Source organism: Geotrypetes seraphini, chromosome 12, assembly GCF_902459505.1.
Source record: "Geotrypetes seraphini chromosome 12, aGeoSer1.1, whole genome shotgun sequence".
Lineage (NCBI taxonomy): Eukaryota > Metazoa > Chordata > Amphibia > Gymnophiona > Dermophiidae > Geotrypetes > Geotrypetes seraphini.
The window spans coordinates 61,659,637-61,687,416 of NC_047095.1; the positions used below are offsets into that span (position 1 = coordinate 61,659,637).

Consider the following 27,780-nt stretch of genomic DNA (forward strand, 5'->3'; position numbering starts at 1 on the left):
TCACAAAGGCTTGATTGTCCTATACTTGGCTCTCATAAAAATTGCCATATTGGGACAGACCGAAGGTCCATCAAATCCAGCATCCTGTTTCCAACAGTGGCCAACTCAGGTCCCAAATACCTAGCTAGATCCCAAGTAGTAAAACAGATTTTATGATGCTTATCCTAGGAATAAGCAATGAATTTCCCCAAACTATCTTAATATTCATTGTGGTTAGTCAAAACACTGACTATGAAACCAGCATATCAAAACGGAAAGTTTCTCTTCTTATGCTCCCTCTCATTTTCACATAAATTAGCAAGCACTTTCCCTCACCCTCCTGTTTTCTCCTGCAAATCCGAACTCTATCTCTTCCTCCCTTCTTACCAGCACTTTCCCATATCCTGCACCCCCCACCCCAAACAGGCAGAATGATTTTCTTGGGGCCATCCACATGTAGCACTTTTTACTCCTTCCCACCCCCCAGAGGCAGCACTTTATTTTCTAGCTCTTCTCCCTCATAAGAACATAAGAATAGTCTTACTGGGTCAGACCAATGGTCCATCAAGCCCAGTAGCCCATTCCCACAATGACCAATTCAGGTACCTGGTCAAAACCCAAAGAGTAGCTTCACTCCATGCTACCAATCCAGAGCAAGCAGTGGCTTCCGCCATATCTTTCTCAAAAACAGACAATGGAACTTGTCCAAAACTTTCTTAAAACCAGCTACGCTATCCGCTCCTACTACAACCTCTGACAATGCGTTCCAGAACTTAACTATTCTCTGAGTGAGAAAAATTTCCTTCTATTGGTTTTAAGAGTATTTCCCTATGACTTCATCGAATGTCCCTTAGTCTTTGTAATTTTTGACAGAGTGAAAAATTGATCCACTTGTACCCGTTCTACTCCACTCAGGATTTTGTAGACTTCAATCCTATCTCCCCTCAGCCGTCTCTTTTCCATGCTGAAGAACCCTAATCTTTTTAGTCTTTCCTCATACGAGAGGAGTTCCATCCCCTTTATCATCTTGGTCGCTCCTCTTTGAACCTTTTCTAGTGCCGCTATATCTTTCTTGAGATAAGGAGACCAGAATTGAACACAATACTCTATGTGAGGTCACACCATGGACTGATTCCTAGCATTCTGTTTGCTTTTCTAGCTGCCACTGCACATTGGGCGGAAGGTTTCATCGTTTTGTGGACCCTAGCATCCAGTAACTGTGATTCGGGTTATTCTTCCTAATGTGCATCACTTTGCATTTGTCCACATTAAATTTCATCTGCCACTTGGATGCCCAATCTTCCAATTTCCTAAGGTCTGCCTGCGATTTTGCACAATCCCCCTACAAAATATTTTCCTCTTGGACCCCTCCACTGTCAGCACTTACCCCCCAGGGGCAACTCAAGGCAATCTTCTGCCTGAAGCAAGGAATAAGTTGGCATCTCCCAAGGAACCCAAAAGAAAGGTCCCTCTAAAAACTCTGATCAGGAAGGAGGGCGAGGAGCTCCCTTAACACTAGTTAGGCAGTTGCCCCAAGAAAAAAAGAATGTACACTTCCCCCTCCGTATTCGCAGTGGTTTGGGGCAGAGCCGGCCTGCGAATATTAAAAAAATGCGAATAATATTCAGGCTGGTTCTGCCCCTAACCCCTGCTTCCCGCCAGCTATTTTAAGCCCTGAAAGTCTCCCTTAAGCCTTACCTGGTGGTCTAGCGGGTTTTTGGGGCAGGAGCGATCTACCTATGCTCCTGCCCTGTGCAGATCGCTCACAGGAAATGGCTGCCTTGAGCTCCCGTAGTCTCTCGAGCCATTTCCTGTGAGCGATCTGCATGGGACAGGAACGTGGGAAGATCGTTCTGCCTCAAAACCCGCTAGACCACTAGGTAAGGCTTAAGGGGGACTTTCAGGGCTTAAAATAGCCTGAAAAATGAAAATGTATTTTTGATTTTAAAATCGCGAATAAACGAATCCATAGATATGGAATTCGCAAATACGGAGAGGGAAGTGTAATTTACATATTCCTGAGCAAAAAAAGAAAAATACCTGCCAACATTGGTTATAATTAACAAAAGTTATCTGAGTTAAATTGTATTGCCTGGAACTTTGACTATAAAAAATATTGATCCCTAGGTTTACCAGATTTTTGATGTAAAAAGAAAATGTGTGGCCCCGCCCTATTCCACCCAGGGCCCCGCCTCATTCTGCCCACAACCCCCAACCCTGGCCTCATACAAATCTTGTCTCTTCAGGACCACATCTGGAGTGTCACTGCGCATGCCCCGAGCTCAACGCTTTTCAAAATGCGAACTGCCGGGCTTTGAAAACCTGTCTGGACGTCTAGACAGTCCTGTAAAAAAAAGGACATGTCTGGGTAAGCCCAGACATCTGGAAACCCTACTGATCCCTGACTCTGCATTGTCACCCACCTTTTTGATATAGCTTTCAATCCTTAACCTTACTCCTCTGCCCTGCAACCCAGCCCGCTGATTAACCGTTCCCCTTAACTTTATCCATGACATCCTGTTTGTCTGTCTTGCCAGTTTAGATTGTAAGCTCTTTGAGTAGGGACTGTCTTCTTTGTGACTCTGTACAGCCCTGCGTGCGTCTGGTTGCGCTAAAGAAATAATTAATAGTAGTCACAGTGTTAAATGCAAACATTTAATCTGCATTCACAGGTCGGGCGCAGCGGTTACAGCTATGGCCTCAACACCCTGAGGTTGTGGGTGCAAGCCCCACGCTGCTCCCTGTGACCCTGGGCAAGTCACTTAATCCCCAACTGCCCCAGGTACATTAGATAGATTGTGAGCCCACTGGGCCAGACAGGGAAAATACTTGAAGTACCCTTATATAAGAACATAAGAACATAAGAAATGCCTGCACCGGATCAGACCCGGGGTCCATCTAGTCCGGCGTTCCGCACACGCGGAGGCCCAGCCAGGCACACCCTGGCGAATACAATGTCACTCGTATCCCTCAATGTCTTCTGCAAGAAGATGTGCGTCCAATTTTCCCTTAAATCCTAGAACGGTGGTTTCCTCCACCAGCTCTTTCGGGAGAGAGTTCCAGGCGTTCACCACTCGCTGTGTGAAGCAGAACTTTCTGACGTTTGTCTTGGCCGTGTCCCCTCTCAGCTTCAGGCCATGACCTCTGGTCCGAGACTGGGTTACATTTGCCAATGTGAATAACGCTGTTTCTTGCTCACCATCCTTTCCCCCTGTTGGTGAGTGAGCTTGCTCCATTATGTCAATTCCTTTTAGCAATTTAAAAGTCTCTATCAGATCCCCTCTCAGTCTTCTCTTCTCAAGGGTGAATAGTCCCAGTTTTCTGAGGCGATCTTTGTAGCTCAAGTTCTCCATACCTTTTACTAGCTTCGTCGCTCTCCTCTGCACCCTCTCCAGTAGTGTTATATCCTTCTTCAGGTATGGAGACCAGTGTTGGACACAGTATTCCAGGTGTGGTCTGACCATTGCTCTATAAAGCGGCATTATGACCTCCCTTGATCTACTCGTGATTCCTTTCTTTATCATGCCTAACATCCTGTTAGCTTTCTTTGCCGCCGCTGCACATTGAGCCGATGGCTTCAGGGTTCTATCTATCAGTACTCCCAGGTCTTTTTCTTGATCGCTCTTCCCCAATGTTATACCTAACAGTTTGTACCCATGCTCCTTGTTTTTACTGCCCAGGTGCATCACTTTGCATTTTTCTACATTAAAACTCATCTGCCAATTTTCTGCCCATCTCTCAAGTTGCTTCAAATCTCTCTGGAGTTCTTCGCTGTCTTTTTGTGACCTGATTGCTCGGCATAGTTTTGTGTCATCTGCAAACTTGATGATAGCACTGGTCGTTTCTTCTTCCAGGTCATTTACGAAGATATTGAATAAGATAGGCCCAAGAACTGAGCCCTGAGGCACACCGCTAGTTACTTTCTTCCAGTCTGAGTACTTCCCATTTATGCCCACTCTTTGTCTTCTGTTTTCTAGCCATTTTCCTATCCATCTCAGTATATCCCCTTCTATTCCATGACTTTGTAGTTTCTTGAGAAGTCTCGCATGAGGTACTTTGTCGAACGCTTTCTGGAAGTCCAAGTATATTATGTCAACCGGTTCTCCGCTATCGACTTGTTTGTTCACTCCCTCGAAAAACTGAAGTAAGTTTGTCAAGCATGACTTCCCTTTCCTGAAGCCATGCTGACTACCTCTCAGCAGGTCATGGTTATCCAGGTGCTGTACAATGCTGTCTTTAATCAAAGCCTCAACCATTTTCCCAGGGACCGATGTGAGACTCACTGGTCTATAGTTTCCCGGTTCTCCCCTTGATCCTTTTTTGAAGATTGGTATTACGTTCGCTATCTTCCAGTCTTCTGGTATCTGTCCGGTTATAACTGACAAGTTAGCGAGAGTTTGCAGTAGTTCTCCGATTTCCACCTTTAGTTCTTTTAATACTCTCGGGTGAATTCCGTCTGGGCCAGGGGATTTGTCACTTTTTAGTTTGTCAATCTGATAGTATACCTGGTCCAGATCCACCTTCACTGTGGTGAGGCTCTCCTCTATTTCCCCCTTGAATACTTTCACTGTTTTGGGTATCGATGTGGTGTCTTCCTTGGTAAAGACAGAAGCAAAGAAGGAATTTAATCTGTCTGCAATCTGTTTGTCCTCTTTGATGTATCCTTTTCTTCCTTGGTCGTCGAGAGGGCCCACTGTCTCCTTTGCAGGTTTTTTCCCTTTAACATATCTAAAAAATGGTTTGAAGTTTTTGGCCTCTTGGGCTATCTTTTCCTCATAGGCCCTTTTAGCTTCTCTCACAGCCTTGTGGCACTTCTTCTGGTCGTCTTTATGACTGTTCCAAGCCTCAGTTGTTTTCTCACGCTTCCATTTTTTGAACGAGTCTTTCTTTTCCCTAACTGCATCCTTCACCTCTTTGGTTAGCCAAGCTGGTTCTCTTTTGGCTTTAGTTTTCCTTCCTTTGGCTATCTGCGGGATGTATAGATTCTGTGCTTCGGTGATAGTTTTTTTTAGTAGGGACCATGCTTGTTCTACCGTTTCGATTTTGGATATCCTTTTCTTGATCCGTTTTCTTACCATGGCTCTCATGCTATCGTATCTTCCTTTTTTAAAGTTGAAGGACTTGGTTAGGGTCTTAGTTCGCTTCCCCTTCCCGATGTCGAGTTTAAAATAGATCATACTGTGGTCGCTCGTTCCTAGCGGGACCGTGACTTCTACATCTTTGGTTTGCCCAGTTATGCCATCTAGGACTAAGTCCAAGGTGGCGTTTCCTCTTGTCGGTTCTCCTACCATTTGTTCTAGGAAGCAGTCTCCCATCATTTCCAGGAACTTTATTTCTTTGCCGCAGCTTGAGGTTACTAGGTTCCAGTCTATTCCTGGGAAATTGAAGTCTCCCATGATAGTTACATTGCCCGTCCTACATTCATGTCTTATTTCATCTATCATATCCGAGTCTGTTTCCTCCGTCTGACCTGGAGGTCGATAGTAGAGACCTATTTTTATGTCTGCTCCGTTTTGTCTGGGGATCTTTACCCAGAGGGACTCCAGTTTCGTTTTCTCCTCCGCCTTCCCTTCTCCAGTAGATTCTACTCCTTCCTGGACATATAGGGCAATGCCTCCCCCTTTCTGCCCTGTTCTGTCTCTTCTGTAAAGCTTGTATCCCTGTAGTACTGTATCCCATTCATTTTCCTCGTCCCACCATGTTTCTGTTATGCCAATGATATCTATTTCTTCGCATCTAGCTAGTGTTTCCAACTCCCCCATTTTATTTCTCAGGCTTCTGGCATTCGTGTACATACATTTAAGCTCCCTTTGTGTTGCCTTCTTAGATTTTCTGGGCTTCACAGGCCTTATTGTATCTTTTACTGCATCTATTTGCGCTCCATTGTTGTCTCCCTCATTTGCGTCGAGTTCTTCCTCTTCATCTGAGCGGATGTCCTTATTTCCTGCTGTCCGGGCCATCAACTGGTTGTCGACTGTCCGCTCTCCCCTGATCTTCAGTTTAAAGTCTTCTCAATGATCTTCTTCATGTTTCCAGCCAATATTCTCGCCCCTTCTTTGGTGAGGTGTAATCCGTCCTTCCTATAGTACCTGCTCCTTCCCCAGAACGTCGTCCAGTTGCGCACGAAGTCAAACCCTTCTTCCTCGCACCATCGTCTCATCCAGGCGTTGATTTCTCGCAGCTCATCTTGCCTCTTCGCATCTGCTCTCGGTACCGGGAGGATCTCAGAAAATGCCACTGTCACCTCCCTGACCTTCAGTTTTCTTCCAAGTGAGCGGAGCTGGTTCTTCATATCCTCCCTATCGTACTTCCGTCCGCTCACGTCGTTGGTTCCCACGTGGATAAGTACCGCAGTGTCCTTCCCTTCTGCGCTGTCTATGATCCTGATGATCCTGCCAGCCACATCCTTCACTCTTGCTCCGGGCAGGCAGGTGACCAGTCTGTCTTCTCTTCCTCCTGCAATGTGGCTGTCTACATTGCGTATAATGGAATCTCCAACAATGATCCCTATCTTCTCTATTCGAGGGTTTCTTGGGGGTCGCAAGTCCACATCCATGGTGTAGGTCCTGTCTTCTTTCTTCTTTGGCACATCCCCAACCTCAGCTGCAGACTCTTCATCAATTGTAGTGGTATCTCCGCCCATATCACCATGGCCTTCTTCCTGGGTAGTTCGGGTACAGCTGTCCAACCCTGGGACTTCCACATGTTGCTGGTGGGCTTCCTCGATGAATTTCTCAAGTTCCTCGATCTCTTCGCTGGCACTAGATGTCTCCTGCTTGCTGGGTTCTTCTTCTTTACAGTGTGGTTCTAAAACTACAAAATCCCTTTCCCTGATGTCATAATGCCTCATTCCACCAACAAGAGCCAACCTCATCAGTGAGGTCACAATGGCTTCATTGTTCTATACTTGGCTCACTTCTGCTATTGTATTGGAGGAGAGTATGGTGCAGTGGTTAGAGCTACGGCCTCAGCACCCTGAGGTTCTGGGTTCAAACCCTGTGTTGATTCCTGTGACCCCGGGCAAGTCACTTAATCCTCCACTGCCCCAGGTACAATAGATAGATTGTGAGCCCACTGGGACAGATACGGAAATGCTTGAAGTACCTGTATGTGAACCGCTTTGAATGTGGTTGTATTCAAAAAAGCAGTATACAAGTCCCAATCCCTTTCCCCTAGAGCGTTTTCAGCTGGATTTATTCCAAGATATTCAATGCTAGGTCATATCTAGGCACCCTCATTGAATATTTGGGAATGCACATCCGGATAAAACACTCACTAGACAAAAATATTCAAAGAGTGATCATCACATCAGGAAGAGAACACGCTCGTTCCACTGCCTCAGACACTTTGTTTAAAGCAGATGGGTTTTTGCTTGTGTGATGACCGTGCAAAATGTTTAGACAACGGGTTGAGTATATTTGCTCATAGCCTGCTTTAAAATAGGGCCAGACACTCAATGAAATAACACAAAATCCTGCAAAGAAAGACACTCAGAACCTATGCAGAAAACTTAATGCACCATAACAGCCCTAACCCCAATACGAAAAGACAGTGCAATAAATGATACACCGGGCCCTAGAGCACCAATATACCTACTGCTGGGAAACTGGGACAAGCTCGATCCAGGGGTGGACAATCATGGTCCTCGAGGACCGCAACCTAGTCGGGTTTTTAAGATTTCCACGATGAATATGCATGAGACCAGGAAGTGATGTCGGAAGGCAGCCGAAGCCAGCGCCAGCAGCAGGTGGAAAACACTGCTTGCGCAAGTGAACGTTTCAAGAGGTACGCGAGGGACAGGGGTTGCTCAAGTGGGGGGATGCTCAAATGGGGGAGAATGGGGGGGAGAGCATGGTGTGGCAATGCTGGGAGCTACCGCCCCTGGCGCCAACCTCCCCAGCTTCGACACTGAACCCAAGATATGTAGATTTCACTCAGCCCTCTGTATATGAGTGGGGAAGATGATTCAGTGACGCGGCAGAGGGAAGGCCCCGGTGGGGAAGGCCATGTAGCAGCCCATTCAGAGTGCTGCCGCCGCTGCTGTTTTGGGAGGCCTCTGAATGGAGGTATGTCAGGTCCCACCAGGGTGGGAGCTGCTGAATTGACGAGTTCGTTTTTTTTCAGTGAATCGGGCAGGGATGGAGTCAGGAAGTGTTGGGGACATTTGGGGGGGGAGGGGGGCTTCGGGGTTTGATCTTAACTAGGGCCAATTTTGGGGTAGGGCTTATATTAGGAGCATCTTTAAAAGTCATGCTAGGGCTTATTTTCAGGGAAACGGTAATATCTTTTTTTTTTCCTTCAGATGTACTTGAAAATATTTTTAGCAATAGGTCTTATCTCTACAACAAGCTGCTGTTCAAAGTCATCGTTACCCTATGGGGTAGGCAATTCCAGTCCTCGAGAGCCAGAGCCAGGTCAGGTTTTCAGGATATCCACAATGAATATGTATGAGATGGATTTGCATGCGCTGCCTCCTTGAGATGCAAATCTGTCTCATGTATATTTATTGTGGATATCCTGAAGGTGACGGGATAATCACGCAGCGCCGACAATTTGGCGCAAGACAGAAGCGTGCGGGGGAAAAAGTAATTTTTAAAGAGCTCCGACTGGGGGTTTGGGGTGGCAACCCCCCCACTTTATTAGTTAGTGTTCATACTGCCGTTGCGGGGGGGTGTGGGGGGTGAAACCCCCCACATTATAGAGAAAACGGAACTTTTCCTGAAAAAAATAATGGAGGTTTCCAACCCTCCGAACCCCCCTCCAACAGCAGCGCGAACACTAACCAATAAAGTGTGGGGGTTGCCACACCAAACCCCCCGTCGGACCTCTTTCAATATTACTTTTTCCCCCGTGCACTTCTGTCTTGTGCCGAATTGTCGGTGCTGGATTGTCAGAGCGCTGGTGTCTTGCGCGCCACTGTCTATGAACCATCCTGAAAACCTGGCCTGGCTCCGGCTCTCGAGGACTGGAATTGCCTCCCCCTGCCCTATCTTATTACTTTAAGTGCTGGTGCTCATTCCTATTTCCCCAGACATGTCCTCCTTATAGAGGACGTGTCCGGGCGGCTTTATCAAAACCCAGCACTTCCAGCTAGGAGCGACGTCGGGACGGGATCTGCGTATGCACGGAGGCAACGCGGTGACGTCACACATGCTCGCATGGTGGCAGGTGGGAGTTGGCATCCCTCCTGCTGTTTGTTTTGGGATGGGGGTGTGTGGAAGGAAGGAGCACCGATGGCAGGAGGGAGTCGGAATCCCTCCTGCCATTTTTTTTAAAGCGGTGGGGGGAGGAAACGTAATAGTGAATCAATCGCTGTTGGAAAATCAGCCAGAGAATTGGCCAACAGCGACTGAGTTGCTATTGTTAGTGAATCTAGGCCATAGTCAACAGAAAGTAGTAGGAAAGTTGAAAAGGTTTGGCGGTTTCTTTTGAAAAGAAACCATTAAGGGAAACTTGTGAAGAAACACTTTTCCCTGCTGTTTAACAAAGAGTTCTTTTTGTTCTGAACACTACAAAGTGTGATACATGTGTCTGTATAAAATGTTTCCTGAACACTGTCGCAGGCCCTTATATTTCGTAACTCCCAAATCCCCGTCCCCACAGGAACTCATTTTCCCGTCACCGCAAGTTCTTTTCCTGTCCCTGTCCCATTCCTGCAAGCCCTCTCCTCATCTGCACAAGCTCAAAACACTTTAAAATCGTAAGTGTTTGAGGCTTGTGCGGTTAAGACAGAGCTTACAGGAATGGGGCGGGGCTAGGGATAATGACAAAATTCATACCTTTGGCCTACGTGGCACTAAGCACGCACCAATGTTTGTTAGCGCATACTACATTTTAGTAAAAGGTCCCAAAGAGTCTTTCACCTTACATCAGGCCTTCAACTGTTTGGGTCATCATCTATATATGACACCAAAAAACTGGCGTCAAAAAGAACGGCACTCAGTATGGTTCTATAAAGCTCCTCCAAAATTATGCACAGTTTATAGACTCATGCTTAAGGGCCATATGCGTGATTAACATTTAGGCCAATGAAAGCCAGGCCTAAATACCTGTGCTTAAGCTGAGCACAAATTGAGCCTAACTTTTAGGAATGCCCATGTCCGACCCTTGCGCCTCCTCTGGCCATGCCCCCTTTTGAGATTCACGCACTAGAATTTATACTCACTACTTTATAGAATATGCATAGAGCGTTATGTGCGCAAATTCTAATTACTTCCAAGTAGGGCCAATTATTACTGGTTAATTTCCAATTATCAGCGTTATTGAAAAATTGAAAAATTCAATAAATAAAATTAAAAAAACAAAAAAAAACAACAAAATATTATTAGAGGTGCTGTAGAGATGTTTCTTGTATGACTGGATGAGCTATATTTTATCTTTTTTTGTTGTTGTTTAAATTCATGCAGAAATAAATGGCTAGATTGAACCTAAAAAAAAAAAAAAAAAAAAAAAATTCTCAGCGTTGATTAGCTTGTTAAACAATTAAGCTGCAGACTAGAGAGTTGCACTGGGACAGAAATCCCACCCATCCCCGCCTGTCCCCGCCAGGTTCCTCTCCGTCCCCACCCATCAGTGCCAGGATCCTTTCCGTCCCCACCCATCCCTGTCAGGATCCTCTCCGTCCCCACCCATCCCCGTCAGGATCCTTTCTGTCCCCATCCATTCCCACCAGGATACTCTCCGTCCCCACCCGTCCCCGTCAGGATCCTCTCCGTCCCCACCCGACCCCGTCAGGATCCTCTCCGTCCCCACCCGACCCCATCAGGATCCTCTCCGTCCCCACCTGTCCCCGTCAGAATCCTCTCTGTCCCCACCAGGATCATCTCCATCCCCACCAGGATCCTCTCCGTCCCCACCCATCCCCGCAAGGAATTACCTCCATCCCCGCCTGTCCCCATAAAAAGCAGCAATTACTTCTGACAGGATCATCAATTCCACAGTTTCTTTTGCTGTTTTCCTTGTGGAATCTCTTTGGTGGAGCCCTTTTTTTGTTTAGGTAATTAACTTATATACCCCCTCTTTTACTAAGGCTGACGTATCCATTATGGACGAACCCTGCTTCCAAAGCCTTCCATCTCCGTGGGAGTCCCGTTGGCTAGAGGGGAGTCCCGTGGGTTAGGAGGGATTCCCGCGGGAGTCCCGTGGGTTAGGAGGGATTCCCGCGGGACCCCTGCGGGAACCGCGGGATTCCCGCAATCCCCGTTCCCATGCAGACCTCTACTGCAGACTTAAATCGTCATTGTGCACAGATTTGCAGGCCCAGCATTGGTTGCATTACACAGAAACAGGACCTTTGTGCAGAAAATGCTTCTCCTGCTAAGTACCTTTAGGACAAATTATTAAAGCTACAATTGACATATTTTCATAATACTGTTTAGCGTGTGTGTATGTAATCAGTCTGATGCTGCCATTTTAATGTTATTTCACGCAACAGAATTTATGCCATAGGTGTTCTGAGGGCTGTTTTAAATATTTATCTACCACGCACGGCAGGCTCAGAGGCTAAACAAAAGGCTTTTGTAGTTTCTAGTGTACAATAGAAACAAATCCCTCGCCTGTAGTATTCATCTAGTTAAAAAGTCTTTAAAGGAGGATGAAAAAACTCTTATACATATCAATTTCATGCTGCAATTTTCAGACTACTGTATATTTGGAAGGCATCCATTATGAGCCATGACAATTTCCGACACTTGAAACATTCTAAATTAAAACCTCTTTAAAGCAAATAAAATTGGCAAGAAATATTTCAAACCATTGTTAAACCTGTAAGAAAAGATCCCCTGATGGATTAGGGTGCACAGAAGAAAGCATAACATAAATTAAAACTGAGAAAAGACACCATTTTACTTCTGTTTTTAGCTTCAGGCAGTTACTCCAAATTAAATTTTCTAATGGGAATTGCCAGACAATCAACTTTTCAATTAGCAGAACCTTGGTTTATAATTTTGTTTGCCTGATAGCAACATTTTTGCATTAATAATTGCTACCAAATGGTTCATAAAATGTTCAATATATGGTTTTCAATTAATAGGATTTGCTTTTGTTCCCAATAATAATGGTAAACGGGTCTATTTAGGTAAGATTAGGAGCTAGTTGCACCTAAGCCATCTTGGGGGTCCTTTCGCAAAGGCACGGTGGCGGTTTAACGCGTGGAATACCGCGCGTTAAACCGTCTGCTACGCCTCCGTTGACGAGGCGTTAGGATTTTAGGCTGCCGCAGGGGTTAGCGCGTGATGACATGTCTGACGCGCTAACCCCCGTAGCGCGCCTTGATAAAAGAAGCCCTTAGAAGCCCACCTGTAAATAAAAGGTGATAAGACATGCCTTCAAAAAAAAAAATCAAAGTGAGTTCCAAACTTATAAAGATGTTGACATGCTGGTGGAAAAAAAAAAAGAAGGAATTAAAGCAAAAATAAAGTTAGTGAATTAAAAATAAATAAATTATAACACCAAGCTATGCCAACATGGACATCTGGCATTCTAATTACCTCTTTACGCCATAGGCCATATTAAGCAAATTGTCCAGCCTGAAAGAGAAGGAGGGTCTCTGGGTTAATGTTTCGCAGATGGCAAAATTGCTCAATGGAACCATTATTATGAAAGTTCAGTGTTAAGAGTAAAAAAATTCTAACAACTTTATATGTCGAAGGACGTCATAAGCAGCTCCCTATTAATGGAGCTGCATACAACCAGTAAGCATAAAGCATCCAAATTGCTACTTTTTCATAACAGTGTTTAGTTAAAAAAATGCTGAATTAAAAGCTTTGACCTGGTAGGTTCTTGAATCTTATTTTTATCAAATCAAGGCAAACCTTTGGGCTTACTATGGTCATTCATGAAAATATCTAATGAATAATCACAAAAGTAAACTATTCGTTAATAGCTTTACATATGAATAAATTGACACATCCATTTCCATCAGTAATATTTCAATACTATAAAGAGTTTGGTTGTAGTGGGGTCCTTTTACAAAGGTGCGCTAGCGTTTTTAGCGCACGCACCAGATTGGCGTGTGCTACCCGAAAAACTACTGCCTGCTCAAGAGGAGGCGGTAGCGGCAAGCACGCGCGCTATTCCGTGCATTAAGGCCCTAACGCACCTTTGTAAAAGGAGCCCTAAGACGTGCTAGCCGTTTTAGCGCGCGCTAAACACTAACGCGTCCATAGACTTTAATGAACGCATTAGCATTTGGCCTGCGCTAAAATGCCTAATACGCCTTCGTAAAAGGACCCCATTATGATTAAAAAGTGAACTTGGCTTCCTATAGAGGTTAAACACCTTGAGAGGTTTATGTTTCTAACCCCACCCCCATTACAAAACCACAGCACAGTTTTTAGGGCTGGCCGCATCGGAGCTGTTACCACCGCGGTCGGCGCTAGAAACCGCACTACAGTTTTGTAAAGGGAGGGGGGGTGTAAGGCAGGTATTTGGTGTTTACTTGCTGTTGAACTTTAAAAAAATGTTGAAAACGCAATTTTTTGCCAATGCCTTCCTGTGCTAATGCTTTTCTCGATGACGGGACAAATCCACACCAACATTTGAGAGCAGACAATTGCGCGCAAGGCTCCAGCGTGCCGCTGTAAAAGTTTATTTTAAAAGGCTCCGACGGGGGTGGGGGTTAATAGTGTTCGCGCTGCCGTTGGGGGGGTGTTACCCCTCATATTATACAGAAAATGTAACTTCCCCCCCCAAATAGGGAAAAAGTTAAGTTTCCTCTATAATGGGGGGTTACAACCCCCCAAACCCCTCCCCCAACGGCAGCGTGAACACTATTAAATAAACTGGGGGGGTTCCCCTCTCACACACACCCTCGGAGCTCTTTAAAATATACTTTTACGGCAGCTCGCTTGAGTCTTGCGCTCAATTGTCTGCTCTCAAATGTCGGCGCGGCTTTGTCCCGCCCGCTGACTGTAAACCCTTTTCTCTCGTAATGCCTTTCTGTCCTGTAAATGATTTTGTGGAATCTTGTGTTTCCATCTTGTAGGATGAATTTAAAAGAAGATTTTAATAATGATACCGTTAGTTAATGTCTTCTTGAGTTTGTCTTGTTGAAACATGTTTAGCATTTCTTAAATATGTATGCATGTAATTTTGTAAACCGCATAGTTATTATGTGGTATATAAATTTTTAAATAAATAATAACATTTACTATTTGTTATAACATTCCTTTCGCAGAGAGCCGCGCTGAATGGCCCGCACAGCTCCCGACGCTCATAGGAACTCTATGAGTGTCGGGAGCAGCGCGGGCCATTCAGCGCGGCTCACCGCGCTAAAAACTGCTAGCGCAGTTTAATAGAAGAGGCCCTAAGTGGCATATAAAGTGTTTTAACAAATGTCACTTTGCTCTTTCTAACATGCTCATGCCCTGAGAGTTAAACCAAAGCCGAAGCCTTCCAGCATCTCAACATGGCATGATCCTGTGATAAAAAGGGTGACGGGTCATAAGCGCGCCGGACAAACGGGCGCCGACAACTGAGCGCAAGACAGCAGTGCACCGCACAAAAACTTATTGTAAAGGGTTCCGACGTGAGGGTGTTGGGGGGGAACCCCCCCACTTTACTGAATACTGTTTGCACTAACGTGTTGGGGGGGTGTGGGGGGGTGTAACCCCCCACATTATACAGATAATTTAACTTTTCCCCTAAAAAATAGGGAAAAAGTTGAAGTTTCCTCTATAATAGGGGGGGTTACAAACCCCCCAAACCACCCCCAACGGCAGCACAAATAGTATTTAGTAAACTGGGGGGTTCCCCCCACACACCCCTGTCGGAGCCCTTTAAAATAAGGTTTTTGTGCAGCGCGCTGCTGTCTTGCACTCAGTTGTCCGCTCCAATTTGTCGGCGCCTGTTTGTCCGGCACGCTTATGACTGTGAACCAATAAAAAGAGAAAAAAAGTTCATTATTTAAAAATATTCCTCAAACTTCATAAAGTCCATTTCAGTAATAGCAACACTTGTATGCTTCAGGCGCTCACTTTTCATTGCAAATGAAACTCATTAATGGAGTGTCACAGTTCAGAATTCAACTAACAAGAATTTAATGATTACTTTACAATTAGTAAGAGTACACTTCCACCCTTTTAAACATGACAAACACTTGAAACTGCGAGGGATCTGCAAAAAGTTTCCGCACTCTTATTTTTTTTAAACACCATTTATTAAATATCTCAAAAGCAAATGACATCACGTCCTGCGAGGTGAGCCGGCTTGCCTGACTGGCTAGTCCCACGACATTCTAGGACACGCCCTCTTACCACTTCTCCCGCCCCCAACCATTTCCTGCGAAACTTTGTGAAGAACCCTCAATAGAGTGAAATTGCTTACCTGTAACAAATGTTCCCTGAGAAGAGCAGGCTATCAGTACTTACAGGTGAGTGACATCATTCAGCAGGGCCCGTGTTGAACATATATAAACAAAGTCTTTTTTTTTTTAATAAAATTTTATTGTTTTTCAAACTAAAAACAGTGCAATACATTTAATTGAACATAAAATACTACAGAGATTGCACTATTTTTATACAAATATTATATAGACTATCATCAATTTCACCCATCCACCCTCCTCTCAATCATTAATATAATAAAACACATTTAGTGATTACCTTGTTATAAAGAAGTAATATTAATTTTTCATTCCTTCCTCCCACCCTGGATGTGTAAGAAAAAAACTTATATAAACAAAGTCGTTTGAATTTTCCAGAGCTATGCACTACTTGTGAAACGAGGGTGAGAGGCGCCCGGGTTGGTGACGACCTTTTCCCACCCTCTTCTCTGATTCCCCCCGCCCCCTTTCCCTACCCTGAGCCTCTTTTAACTTCCCCGGTGTGAGCAGCATCACCAACTCGCTGCCCACGTTGGCTCTCCCTCTGACATCACTTCATAGGCGTGGGACCTGGACATGATATCAGAGGGTGAGCCGACACTGGCGTGAGCAGCGGGTTGGAGCAGGGGGTTGTCTGGGGGCAAAGGTATGGTGGGGGAGAAGTGAAGGCACGCACGCGGCGGGGGTGGGGGAGGAGCGGTGGTGCGGAGAGGAGGAGGGTGCCAGCGCCCTTACCAAGATGGCGTCCAGGGCGGACCGCCCCCTCCCACCCCCCCCCACCCCTTAGTACGCCACTGCATATGTGGGCTCCTTATAAAGCAGTGGTCTCAAACTCGCGGCCCGCCAGGTCTTATTTTGAGACCCTCAGTATGTTTATCATAATCACAAAAGTAAAATAAAACCGTTTCTTGATCATACGAGGTCTCTTTAGCTATAAATGACAATATTATTATTAAGACTTAGCCAAAAGGAAAGAGTTTTACCTCATGCAAAATTGTCATTTCTTTAATAAGACATTCACTATTTTTTTCTGAGGCCCTCCAAGTACCTCCAAATCCAAAATGTGGCCCTGCAAAGGGTTGGAGTTTGAGACCACTGGCTAAACTGTAACCATGACATCTTGTTTGTCTTTGGGAAGCAGAGCTGAGATTGTGATGTCATAATGCCTCATTCCACCAATAAGAGCCAACCTCATCAGTGATATCACAATGGCTTGATTGTCCTGTTCTCCCCTCTGCCCTCCAACCCAGCCAGAAGATTAACTGTTCCCCTTAACTCAGTGGTCTCAAACTCGCGGCCTGCCAGGTCCTATTTTGAGGCCCTCAGTATGTTTATCATAATCACAAAAGTAAAATAAAACAGTTTCTTGATCATATGTCTCTTTAGCTATAAATGACAATATTATTATTAAGACTTAGCCAAAAGGAAAGATTTATAAACTAGAAAGAGTTTTACCTCATGCAAAATTATCATTTCTTTAACAAGACATTAACTATTTTTTTCTGAGGCCCTCCAAGTACCTACAAGTCCAAAATGTGGCCCTGCAAAGGGTTGGAGTTGGAGACCACTGTTATAAAGCTAGTACCAGCAAAAGATAACTCCTATGCTTTGTGTTGAGCTTTATGATGACTAATATCCTGTTGGTTTTAGAACAGGGGTGGGCAACTCCGGTCCTCGAAGGCCGGAATCCAGTCGGGTTTTCAGGATTTCCCCAATGAATATGCATGAGATCTGTTGGCATGAACTGCTTTCAACGCATATTCATTGGGGGAAATCCTGAAAACCCGACTGGATTCCGGCCCTCGAGGCCCGGAGTTGCCCACCCCTGTTTTAGAAAATACCCGCAACAGATACAGACTGAAATCTTCAGAAGTGGAAATCCCTAGCTACAGTTTGTTTTAATAATAATAATAATAATATTAATAAAAAAACTGGGGAAATGAGCAAAAGTAATACCAATAAGCACAACCCTTCCCCCCTTGCTTTAAGACTATAAGAATAGCCATACTGTGTCATGGTTGATTCGGACATTGCAATGTTCTCCAGCATTTGTTTGCCATAGCGATTGACCCCTGATATAGGCAGATTTGCCGAAACATGGCCCATGTCGGGTCCATTAAATTAAGCTTGGTTGCCCAGATTTGAAGGCACCTTTGTGCTTTTTTTCTTTAGATCATTTATTGTTCTATTGTCCATTTATTATGGCTTTTTGGAAATCAATTTGGGACCAAATTAATTGTTTATTAGAAAATCCGGTGGCATTGACCTATGATACTATATTATTTGGCATGTCAATAAGGGCAAAGAGTCAGATGTCTTCAAATAATAACAAGCTTTTACTTATAATGACAGGGGTGGCCATACAACAAATTACATGTAATTGGAAAAACTGGAGTAGATTGAACTATAATTTTTGGTGGAACTCGTTATGCCAAATATATAAAATGGAAAGAGCAATATCTACACAGAAGGGGTATTTAAGGAAGTTTCAAGATGTATGGGAGCCGTTAACAAAATATCGTACTGAATAGATATCATTTTTCCTTTAAATTTACGAGTTCAATACTGAGGGAGGGGGAGGTAATTTTTAGTTTATTATTGAACAATATAAGAATGATAGGGGGAAATTTTATCATATGATACATATGTTTTATATTTGCTATGGAAGGGTGGGGAGGGAGATAAGTTATATGATTTGGATTATTGCTGATTAAGTGTTCTATTTAATGTTAAAATGTTTTAACTCACTGTCATACTTATTGTAAGTTTTCAAACGAATAAAGATTTTATTAAAAAAAAAAAGATTATGTCCGCTTAACTAAAATAGAAGCATTTAAAAGTACATTTCCAAAATGGCTGACACAAAAGTATGAACTGAAATGCAATGTCGCTGTCTGCATACAGTCTCTTCCCTTGTAAACCGCTTAGAACTGTTTGTGATATGGCAGTATATAAAAATAAAGTTATTATTATTATTAACTCTCAGCGACAGGCATTAAGGGTTCCTTTTACTAAGGTGCACTAGCGTTTTTAGCGCCCGCAGGATTTTAGCGTGCACTAAACCCACGCTACGTTTCTAGAACTAATGCCAGCTCAATGCTGGCATTAAGGTCTAGCGTGCGTGGCAATTCAGCGCGCGTTATTCCACGTGTTAAAGCCCTAATGCACCTTTGTATAAGGAGCCCCAAATTTACAGGCTTTTTTGGGGCCAGCTGAGACACAGCCAGATAAGCCGCTATTCATCGTCTGGATGGCTAAGCCATAGCGGCTAAAGATAGGCATTTCTTTTTTCTGATGCGCATGTGAAAGATTGGTATGGAGAGAATCCTGGAAAGACGATTAAAAAAATGTATTTTTATGGTCTGTTTGTATTGATCATTGGTTTGTGTATTTCTGAATCGTTTATAACAGGGACGATTAATGATGTTGTTTAGACATGTCTATGTTATATGTGATAATCGTAGGGAAACCAGATTTTATGTATGTGATATGGAAACTGCATAGTTGTATGCGATATATAAATTTTAAAATAACTAACTAAATTGTTTTAATTTTTATATGATTTACGTAAACCTTTATCGATTGGTCTTTTAGGGTGTAAGCCGCCCAGAAGGCTTTGACCCTAAGAGCGGGATAATAACCCTATATAAACTTGGAAACTTGGAGATCTGCATTTTAGGCAGGTCTATCTGGCCGCTGAATATTTGGGGTGACTGGCTATATCGTGCAACACAGCCGGACACCCCGCTATCCGCCAAATGGGATATTTAGTGGGAGACAGCCGGAAATCCCCTTCTGAATATCAACAGGCAGCCAGCTACGTGCTATTTAGCCGTCCGAGAACGGCTCTCAGACAGCTGAATAGCGCTGAATATCGTACCCATGTGCAGCTAAGTGAAGCAAATTCTTCATTTAATGCATTCTGAATTGTATTTCGTGGACAGCAGAATGTGGAAAAATAATCAAGGTAAAAAGAGTTTCCCAAAGCACTTTATATTAAGGTCCTCTTTTATTACACTTCGGTAGAGGTTTCTACCGCGGCCAGGGGCACTAAATACTCGAACGCTGATAAGAATTCTATGAGCGCTGGAATGTGTAGCGCTAAAGGCCGCGGTAGAAACTTTACCGCAGTTTAGTAAAAGAAGGTGTATGTGTGTAAATTACTATTGCATGAAATGCATTCTAATACATGTTTGCGTCTGCATTCTAGTCAACCAATAGGAAAGCTATATCAAAGTCTACGACATTGTAGGGAAAAGCAGGTACACCGACCTTAGCGCGCAGGACATCGGCGCGCCAACCATTCCGCTCAATCGAAGGCACGCAGCGACAAGTGTGCGCACGGAGGGAACGGAATTGTCGAGGCGCAATTGTAAGTGTAGTGGGAGGGGGTGCGGCAATCTTTTAATTTAGAGCGCGTCGGCATTTGAGAACCCCCCCTAAGAACGCGAGAGTGCATAAATGTAAAAGGTTCCCCCCACACACCCGCGTCAGAGCAAGAGCGCGAGTTGTTATCAAGTTCTAAGTGTAGTGAGGGGTCGTCCCCCCACCCTCCTGAATGAGAGCACCAAACCTCCCCTGAACGACAGTGGGGGGTTCCCCCCCACACACACACCCCCTGAGAGCGGAAAACGGAAGGAATAGGGTAGCGTGCGTGTGTTTTGCACGCAAATGTCGGGGCTGAATTGTCGGCGCACCAATGTCCTGCGTGCATTGGATGGGTCACCGAAAGCACGGCAGATGCATGTCATTTTGGTTAATGAAGCACACATTAAGGACAACATCTGCTCCACGCACGACAACTGTACCGGTTCAAATGTTAGTTTCTTCACTGATAATTACCTGAATCTCTGAGCCTGATGATGAAGGGGCCCAGGGTAACGTCTGTTTGGAGACTGGTACAGCTGCGAAAGCAGTGCCTGGCTTGTTTTCTGGCTGGGGTTGTTGGCAAACTTCACAGTAATTGGTTCAGTAGCACCACTAGGTTTCTGGCCATTTAATCCCTTTATGGCTTCTTCTGCCTCTATTCTCTTATCGAAACGGATGAATCCTACGCCCCGAGACACACCTGAGAATAAAGCAAAAGTCGGTGTTACAACAGTTTTGCCAGAGATCAATATGGAAACGCTCGATTCAATAAATGACAATGTCTTATAGTCTACATGTACCAGCTCTCATATATAGGATGCGCTTGACATCTGGTTATATTATATGTACTGTAATGTTCCACGTGCCATGTTGCTGGCACGTAACGTCCAGAGCATCATAGACTTGGTTTTAAACTGAGAAAAAGGGGAAAGCCGATAGTCGATCTGGCCCCGACACATCGGACAAAAGTATCAACTAAAGATACTGAGCAAGGACACTGTAAACAAGGGCTCGGGACTGAGTGGGAATTATTGGAAAAAGGACCTAAGGACGCTATGCAGGGGCTCGGGACTGAGTGGAAATTATTGGAAAAAGGACCTAAGAACGCTATGCAGGGGCCCAGGGAGCAGAGGAAACTAGTGGGCAGTAATAACAGAGAGCAACCGGAACCAGAGGGACAACCAAAAATGGGGAATCAGGCTGAGGACGAAACAGGCGCACCACAGGAGGAGGATGACCAAGGCGAGGCTCGAGGTCCAGCAGCCCATGAGGGGGACGGCAGGAGCACCAGACCACGAGGAAAACCAGCAGGGAAGGCAACCAACCGGGACTTACTTTGTCTATATACCAATGCTAGGAGCCTGAGGGCCAAAATGGGAGAGCTGGAAGTCATAGCCAGCAAAAAGGACTTAGACATAATTGGAGTCACAGAAACGTGGTGGACTGATGACAACAAATGGGATGTGGCCATACCAGGGTACAAACTGTACAGGAGGGACAGGACACACAAAAAGGGTGGAGGAATAGCACTATACATAAAGGAATCCATACCTTCAACCAGGATTGAAACAACAGTAGGGGCTGATGGCTTAGAATCACTATGGGTCAAGCTACCGGGAGGATCTGGAACAGACATGAAATTAGGTCTGTACTATCGACCACCTGGGCAATCGGAAGAGATCGACCAAGACCTGGAAGCTGAACTGAGGCAGGTAAGCAAAAGCAGAAGGGTGATGGTGATGGGGGATTTCAACTACCCTGGGATAGACTGGAGTATCGGGCACTCAAACTGCACAAGGGAGGCCAAATTCCTGGAAGCCACAAGGGACTGTTTCTTGGAACAACTGGTCATGGAACCAACACGGGGAGATGCCACTCTTGACCTAATCTTCAACGGACTAGGGGGACCCGCAAAGGAGGTGGCAGTACTAGGCCCACTGGGGAACAGCGATCACAATACGATCCAGTGCAGGTTAGAAATTGTATCATCGAAGGTGAAAAGGACCGCAACAACAACACTCAACTTCAGAAAAGGAAATTATGATGCCATGAGGAAAATGGTGGGAAAGAAACTCAACAACGCAAGGAAGACGGAGTCCGTAGAAAAAGCCTGGACCCTACTCAAGGGCGTGGTACACAAAGCACAGAACCTGTGCATCCCCAAGTTCAGGAAAGGGTGCAAAAAAAACAGAACGAAAAACCCAGTGTGGATAACAAATGCAGTGAGGAAGGCGATAAGTGACAAGAAAGCATCGTTCAGCAAATGGAAAAAGGATCAATCAAAGCACAATCTAAAGGAGCATAAAAAACACCAGAAAGAGTGCCACCGAGTGGTTAGGAAAGCAAAAAGAGAATATGAAGAGAAATTAGCGGGGGAAGCAACAAACTTCAAATCGTTCTTCAGATACGTTAAGGGGAAGCAACCAGCAAGGGAGGAAGTGGGACCCTTGGACGATGGAGACAGAAAGGGGGTGGTAAAAGAGGAAAAAGAGATGGCTGACAAGTTAAATGAGTTCTTCACGTCAGTCTTCACGAGGGAGGACACAACCAACATTCCGGAGCCAGAAGAGATCGTAAATGGTGATCAGGAAGATAAGCTGGCCCAACTAGAGGTAAGTCAAGAGGATGTCCTCAGGCAGATAGACAGGCTAAAGAGCGACAAATCACCAGGCCCAGACGGCTTTCACCCAAGGGTACTCAAGGAACTGAGGAACGAAATAGCAGAGCCACTTCAACAAATATGCAACCTATCCTTAAAAACTGGAGAGATCCCAGAGGACTGGAAAATATCAAATGTCACGCCAATCTTCAAGAAGGGTTCGAGGGGCGACCCGGGAAACTACAGGCCGGTGAGCTTGACCTCGGTCCCGGGAAAGATGATGGAAGCGCTGATCAAGGACAGCATCTGTGAACACATCGAAGCCAATGGACAGCTTAAATCAAGTCAGCATAGCTTCTGCAAGGGTAGGTCATGCCTCACTAACTTATTACACATCTTTGAAGGGGTGAACAGACAGGTGGATAAAGGGGAATCCATAGATATCATTTACCTTGACTTCCAAAAGGCCTTCGACAAGGTACCACACGAAAGACTGCTTAAGAAACTATGGAACCATAGGGTACAAGGGGAGGTCCACCGATGGATCAAAAACTGGCTGGCAGAAAACAGAGGGTTGGAGTGAAGGGCCACTATTCAGATTGGAAATGGGTCACGAGCGGGGTGCCGCAGGGGTCGGTGTTGGGACCGCTCCTTTTCAATATATTTATAAATGACCTGGAGGCAGGAACAAAATGCGAGGTCATTAAATTTGCAGACGACACCAAACTATACAGCAGGGTTGAAACAACGGAAGACTGCGAAAATCTCCAAAAGGATCTGACGACACTGGAAGAGTGGGCCAATAAGTGGCAAATGAGTTTTAACATAGGGAAGTGTAAGGTCATGCATGTAGGAAAAAAGAACCCGATGTTCAGCTACAAAATGGGGGGATCACTGCTGGGGGTAAGTAACCTTGAAAGAGACCTGGGAGTAATGGTTGATACAACACTGAAGGCATCGGCACAATGCGCCACAGCCTCAAGGAAAGCAAACAAAATGCTTGGAATCATTAAGAAGGGCATCACGGCCAGGACAAAGGAAGTCATCCTGACACTTTATCGCGCAATGGTGCGCCCACATCTGGAGTACTGTGTCCAGTATTGGTCACCGCACCTCAAGAAAGACATGGCAGTACTCGAGGAAGTCCAGAGAAGAGCAACTAAACTGATAAAGGGTATGGAAAACCTCTCATATACTGACAGACTAAAAAAGTTGGGGCTGTTCTCCCTGGAGAAGCGGAGACTTAGAGGAGACATGATAGAAACCTTCAAGATCCTGAAGGGCATAGAAAAAGTGGACAGGGACAGATTTTTCAGATTATGGGGAAGCACAAGTACAAGGGGGCACTCGGAGAAATTGAAAGAGGACAGGTTTAGAACAAACGCTAGGAAGTTTTATTTCACCCAGAGGGTGGTGGATACATGGAACGCACTTCCGGAGGCTGTGATAGGCAGAAGCACGTTACAGAGCTTCAAAGAAGGTTTGGATAGGTTCCTAGAGGACAAAGGGATTGAGGGGTACAGATAGGAGTAGAGGTAGGTTATAGAAATAGTCAGGGACCACTACTCAGGCAATAGGCCTGATGGGCCGCCCCGGGAGCGGACCGCTGGGCGACATGGACCTCTGATCTGCCTCAGCGGAGGCAACTTCTTATGTTCTTAAATAGCTGGTTAATTACTTTGAATCGAGAGAAATCAATAACTATTTCTTTAATACCTTATTTTGAACCAGGCATTAACAGCACTAAAAAAAGTCTAATACATGCTTAGAATTATCTTTTAGTAAGTAACATGTTTAGAAGCATGCTATTTTACATATTGTGCCAATGTGACAAGAATATTGAATAAACAAAGTACTTTCTGATGAATAAAATAAAACTTCTTTCCTTTTTTTTCTCATTTTTCCTTGGGAAACAGCTTTTCAGTCTCAAACAGCAAGGGAGCAAGGTGTCTGGATGAAGGTACCTGGCATCCTCCCACCCAGCAATGGGAGGAGGGGGTGTGCCTCTTAGAGTACCTACTCAAGTCTTTGCTGGAGATGAGCAGGGTCTCTTCTCTGCTGCTCATGCTGGCTCAAGCCTGTCCTCTGATATCACTTCTTCAGGAAGTGATGTCAGAAGGAGGGCTTGGGGCCAGGAGGAGGAGTGGAGAGATGCCGCCACCCACTCCAGATCAGCACCCAGGATACTCTGCCCCTCTTGTATCCAGGGCAGATATTGTGATATTATAATGCCTCATTCCACCAATGCCTAAGAGTCAACCTCATCAGTGATGTCACAATGGCTTGATTGTCCTAGACTTGGCTCACATAAGAATCAGAGTCTGAATGGGCCCAGCCACTGACCCTCAAGCCTTGCATCGAAGAATGCTGGTGTAGAAGGACTGAGGTTGAGAGAGACACTAAAGAATGACACAAGATGGTTTCCTGTGGTTATCTTCGGGAATGGTAAAGAATTTTGTCACCCTGTCATTCTCTACGACCTAATACAACTTGTCATTTATAGTATTCTTTAAGCTACATGCCATACTGAGAGACATGCCCATGGCCCGACCATGCTCTGCTCATGTGTATGCCCCCCCTTGCAGCAGGCAATATGGCACTTAAGGCTGAATTCTATGAATGGTGCCTACATTTTAGGTGCCGTTCGGCATGGTTGTCAATCAACTGCTAGGTGCTGTTTAAAGATCCAGGCCTAGCGTGATCTAAGCAGACTTAGGCATCCTAGACGTAGGCACCGCTCCATTAGGTCAGCTTTTCCCTCGACTCATTTGGCGGAGCCTATGTTGGACACCTAATTAGGCTTTAAGTAGCCCTACTTTTTCCGATAGGCATTGTTAGGCATGGGAGAGTGCCTCAGGGAGGCAAAGAATTTGCTGCTAAACTCTTAAATTGATTAACATAGTAACATAGTAGATGACGGCAGATAAAGACCCGAATGGTCCATCCAGTCTGCCCAACCTGATTCAATTTAAATTTTTTTATTTTTTTTTCTTAGCTATTTCTGGGCAGGAATCCAAAGCTCTACCTGGTACTGTGCTTGGGTTCCAACTGCCGAAATCTCCGTTAAAACCTACTCCAACCCATTTACACCCTCCCAGCCATTGAAGCCCTCCCCTGCCCATCCTCCCCCAAACGGCCATACACAGACACAGACCGTGCAAGTCTGCCCAGTACTTGCCTTAGTTCAATTTTTAATATTATTTTCTGATTCGATTAATAAATTCTGATTCGATTAATAAATCTATTTTTTTTTTTTTTTGATTGGTTGAAAACTGGTGCGATCAATTACCACGCCAGTTTTTAACCAATTAAAAAAAAACCTGGCAAGGATCCTGAACTTAGGTGTCGATAGGAGGCCGCAATTAGGTTTGCATTCAGGTAATTGAGCATTTTTCCCTATCTGTCCCGGTGGGCTCACCCTCTACTTACCCCCTCTTTTACAAAGGTGCATGTTATCCTATGGATGTGTTCACGGTTAGCACACGTGTTGATCTAGCGAGTGCTAAATCTACGCTAAAATGCTTAGCGCGCCTTTATAAAAGAGGGCAATGGGGGATTAAGTGACTTGCCCAAGGTCACAAGGAGCAGCATGGGACACCTTGCATACCAAGGAAGCAGCGAAAGCTTATGCATATTCATTGTGGATATCCTGAAAAGCTGGCTGCTTGAATGTACACTGAGGACTGGTTTGAGAAGCCCTGCCTTAGGGATCCCTATTTTTCCTTCTTGTACTTCATATATGTTCATGTTTTGTGAGATGAAGCAAGTCAATATTTTGTTGTGGCTGTAACCTGTTTTAAAAGTCTCCTTCCTAGAGATCACTTTTCATTTATTTATTTGTTTGAAATATTTATAGACCGTATTATCCCACGGTTCTAAGCGGAGTACAAATCAGTAATCCAAACACAATAAAACAAAATACAAGACATGACATATAAAAAAATCCCCAAATTACATACTGCTTTGGATAACTAATACAGTCAAACCTTGGTTTGCGAGCATAATTCGTTCCAGAAACACGCTTGTAATCCAAAGCACTCGTATATCACAGCAAATTTCCCCATAGGAAATCATGGAAACTCAGACGATTCATTCCACAACCCAAAAACTTTAATACAAAATACTATACATACTTGCATTGCAAGACCTCACTCATTTAGAAGAGTCACTACACTCCCGCAGAGTCAGAGAGAGAAGAACCATCGGCTCAGTTGTGATGATGTGACGCGTGTATACTATATGTACTCGTATTGCAAGACCTCGCTCATTTAGAAGAGTCACTACGCTCTTGCAGTGTCAGAGCGAGAAGAACCATCAGCTCAGTTGTGATGATGGGACGCGTGTATACTGTATGTACTCATATTGCAAGACCTCGCTCGTTTCGAACAGTCACTACACTCCTGCAGCGTCAGAGAGAGGAGAACCATCGGCTCAGTTGTGATGTGTGTATACTGTATGTACTTGTATTGCAAGATCTCGCTCGTTTCGAACAGTCACTACACTCCTGCAGCGCCAGAGAAAGAAGAACCATCGGCTAAGTTATGATGTGTGTATACTGTATGTACTCGTATTGCAAAACTTTTCTCGTTTCGAACAGTCACTACACTCCCGCAGCGTCAGAGAGAAATGAACCATTGGCTCAGTTGTGATGTGTGTACAGTACTCCCCCGAGATTCGTGGGGTTTCTGTTTCAGGAACCCCCGCGAATCTCAAAAAAACACAAATTTGGTTTTTCATGGGGGAGCCTAAAGAGGGCAGCGGAAGAGAGCAGCAGAAGAGCAGCTGGAGTGCAGGAAATCACTCGCGGTACGCTCCAACCGCCTCTTCCTGCACTAAGTTGGGCCTCATCCAATCAGGAGCTGCATGTCAAAGCTGCTTCTGATTGGATAAAGCCCGACTTAGTGCAGGAAGAGGCGGTCGGAGCATACCGCGAGTGATTTCCTGCACTCGCGGCGCTCCGGCTGCTCTCTCCTGCCTCTCCCACTGCCCTCTCCTTGTCAGCGGTTTGCGGTCGGAAAATACCGCCAATGACCGGGGCTGCGAACCGCGAATGACCGGGGGAACACTGTATACTGTATGTACTTGTATTGTAAGACTTTGCTCATTTAAAACCGTCACTACACTCCTGCAGCGTCAGAGAGAGAGAAGAACCATCGGCTCAGTTGTGATGATGTGAAACCTGTATACTGTATGTACTTCTATTGCAAGACATTGCTTGTATATCAAGTTAAAATTTAATAAAATGTTTTGCTTGTCTTGCAAAACACTTGCAAACCAAGTTACTTGCAATCCAAGGTTTTACTGTACTTAAAATACAGCATACAATCATTAATCACACACAACATGAGGCGTTCAAGCTTTAAATGTATCAGGGATTTCTAGGATTCATGAAGAGGAATGGCTAGTTGTAAAACCTGGAAAAAGTAGATTAAGGGGTCATTTTACTAACCCCCATCTTTTACAAAGGTGCGCTTAAAAGCTTAGCTAAATGCTAACGCGTGCATGTTATCCC

At 44.9% G+C, this 27,780-nt stretch overlaps 1 protein-coding gene across 1 annotated transcript in view; it reads right to left on the reverse strand.

The window, feature by feature from the left end:
• ELAVL4 (ELAV like RNA binding protein 4) overlaps positions 1-27,780 on the reverse strand; it is a 282,994-nt gene that overhangs the window by 19,826 nt on the left and 235,388 nt on the right. The window contains exons 5-6 of the mRNA XM_033917154.1: positions 20,144-20,369; positions 12,468-12,506 (exon numbers count right to left, since the gene is read on the reverse strand). Of these exons, the coding sequence (XP_033773045.1) occupies positions 12,468-12,506; positions 20,144-20,369 (265 nt within the window). The remainder of the gene's footprint in view (positions 1-12,467; positions 12,507-20,143; positions 20,370-27,780) is intronic.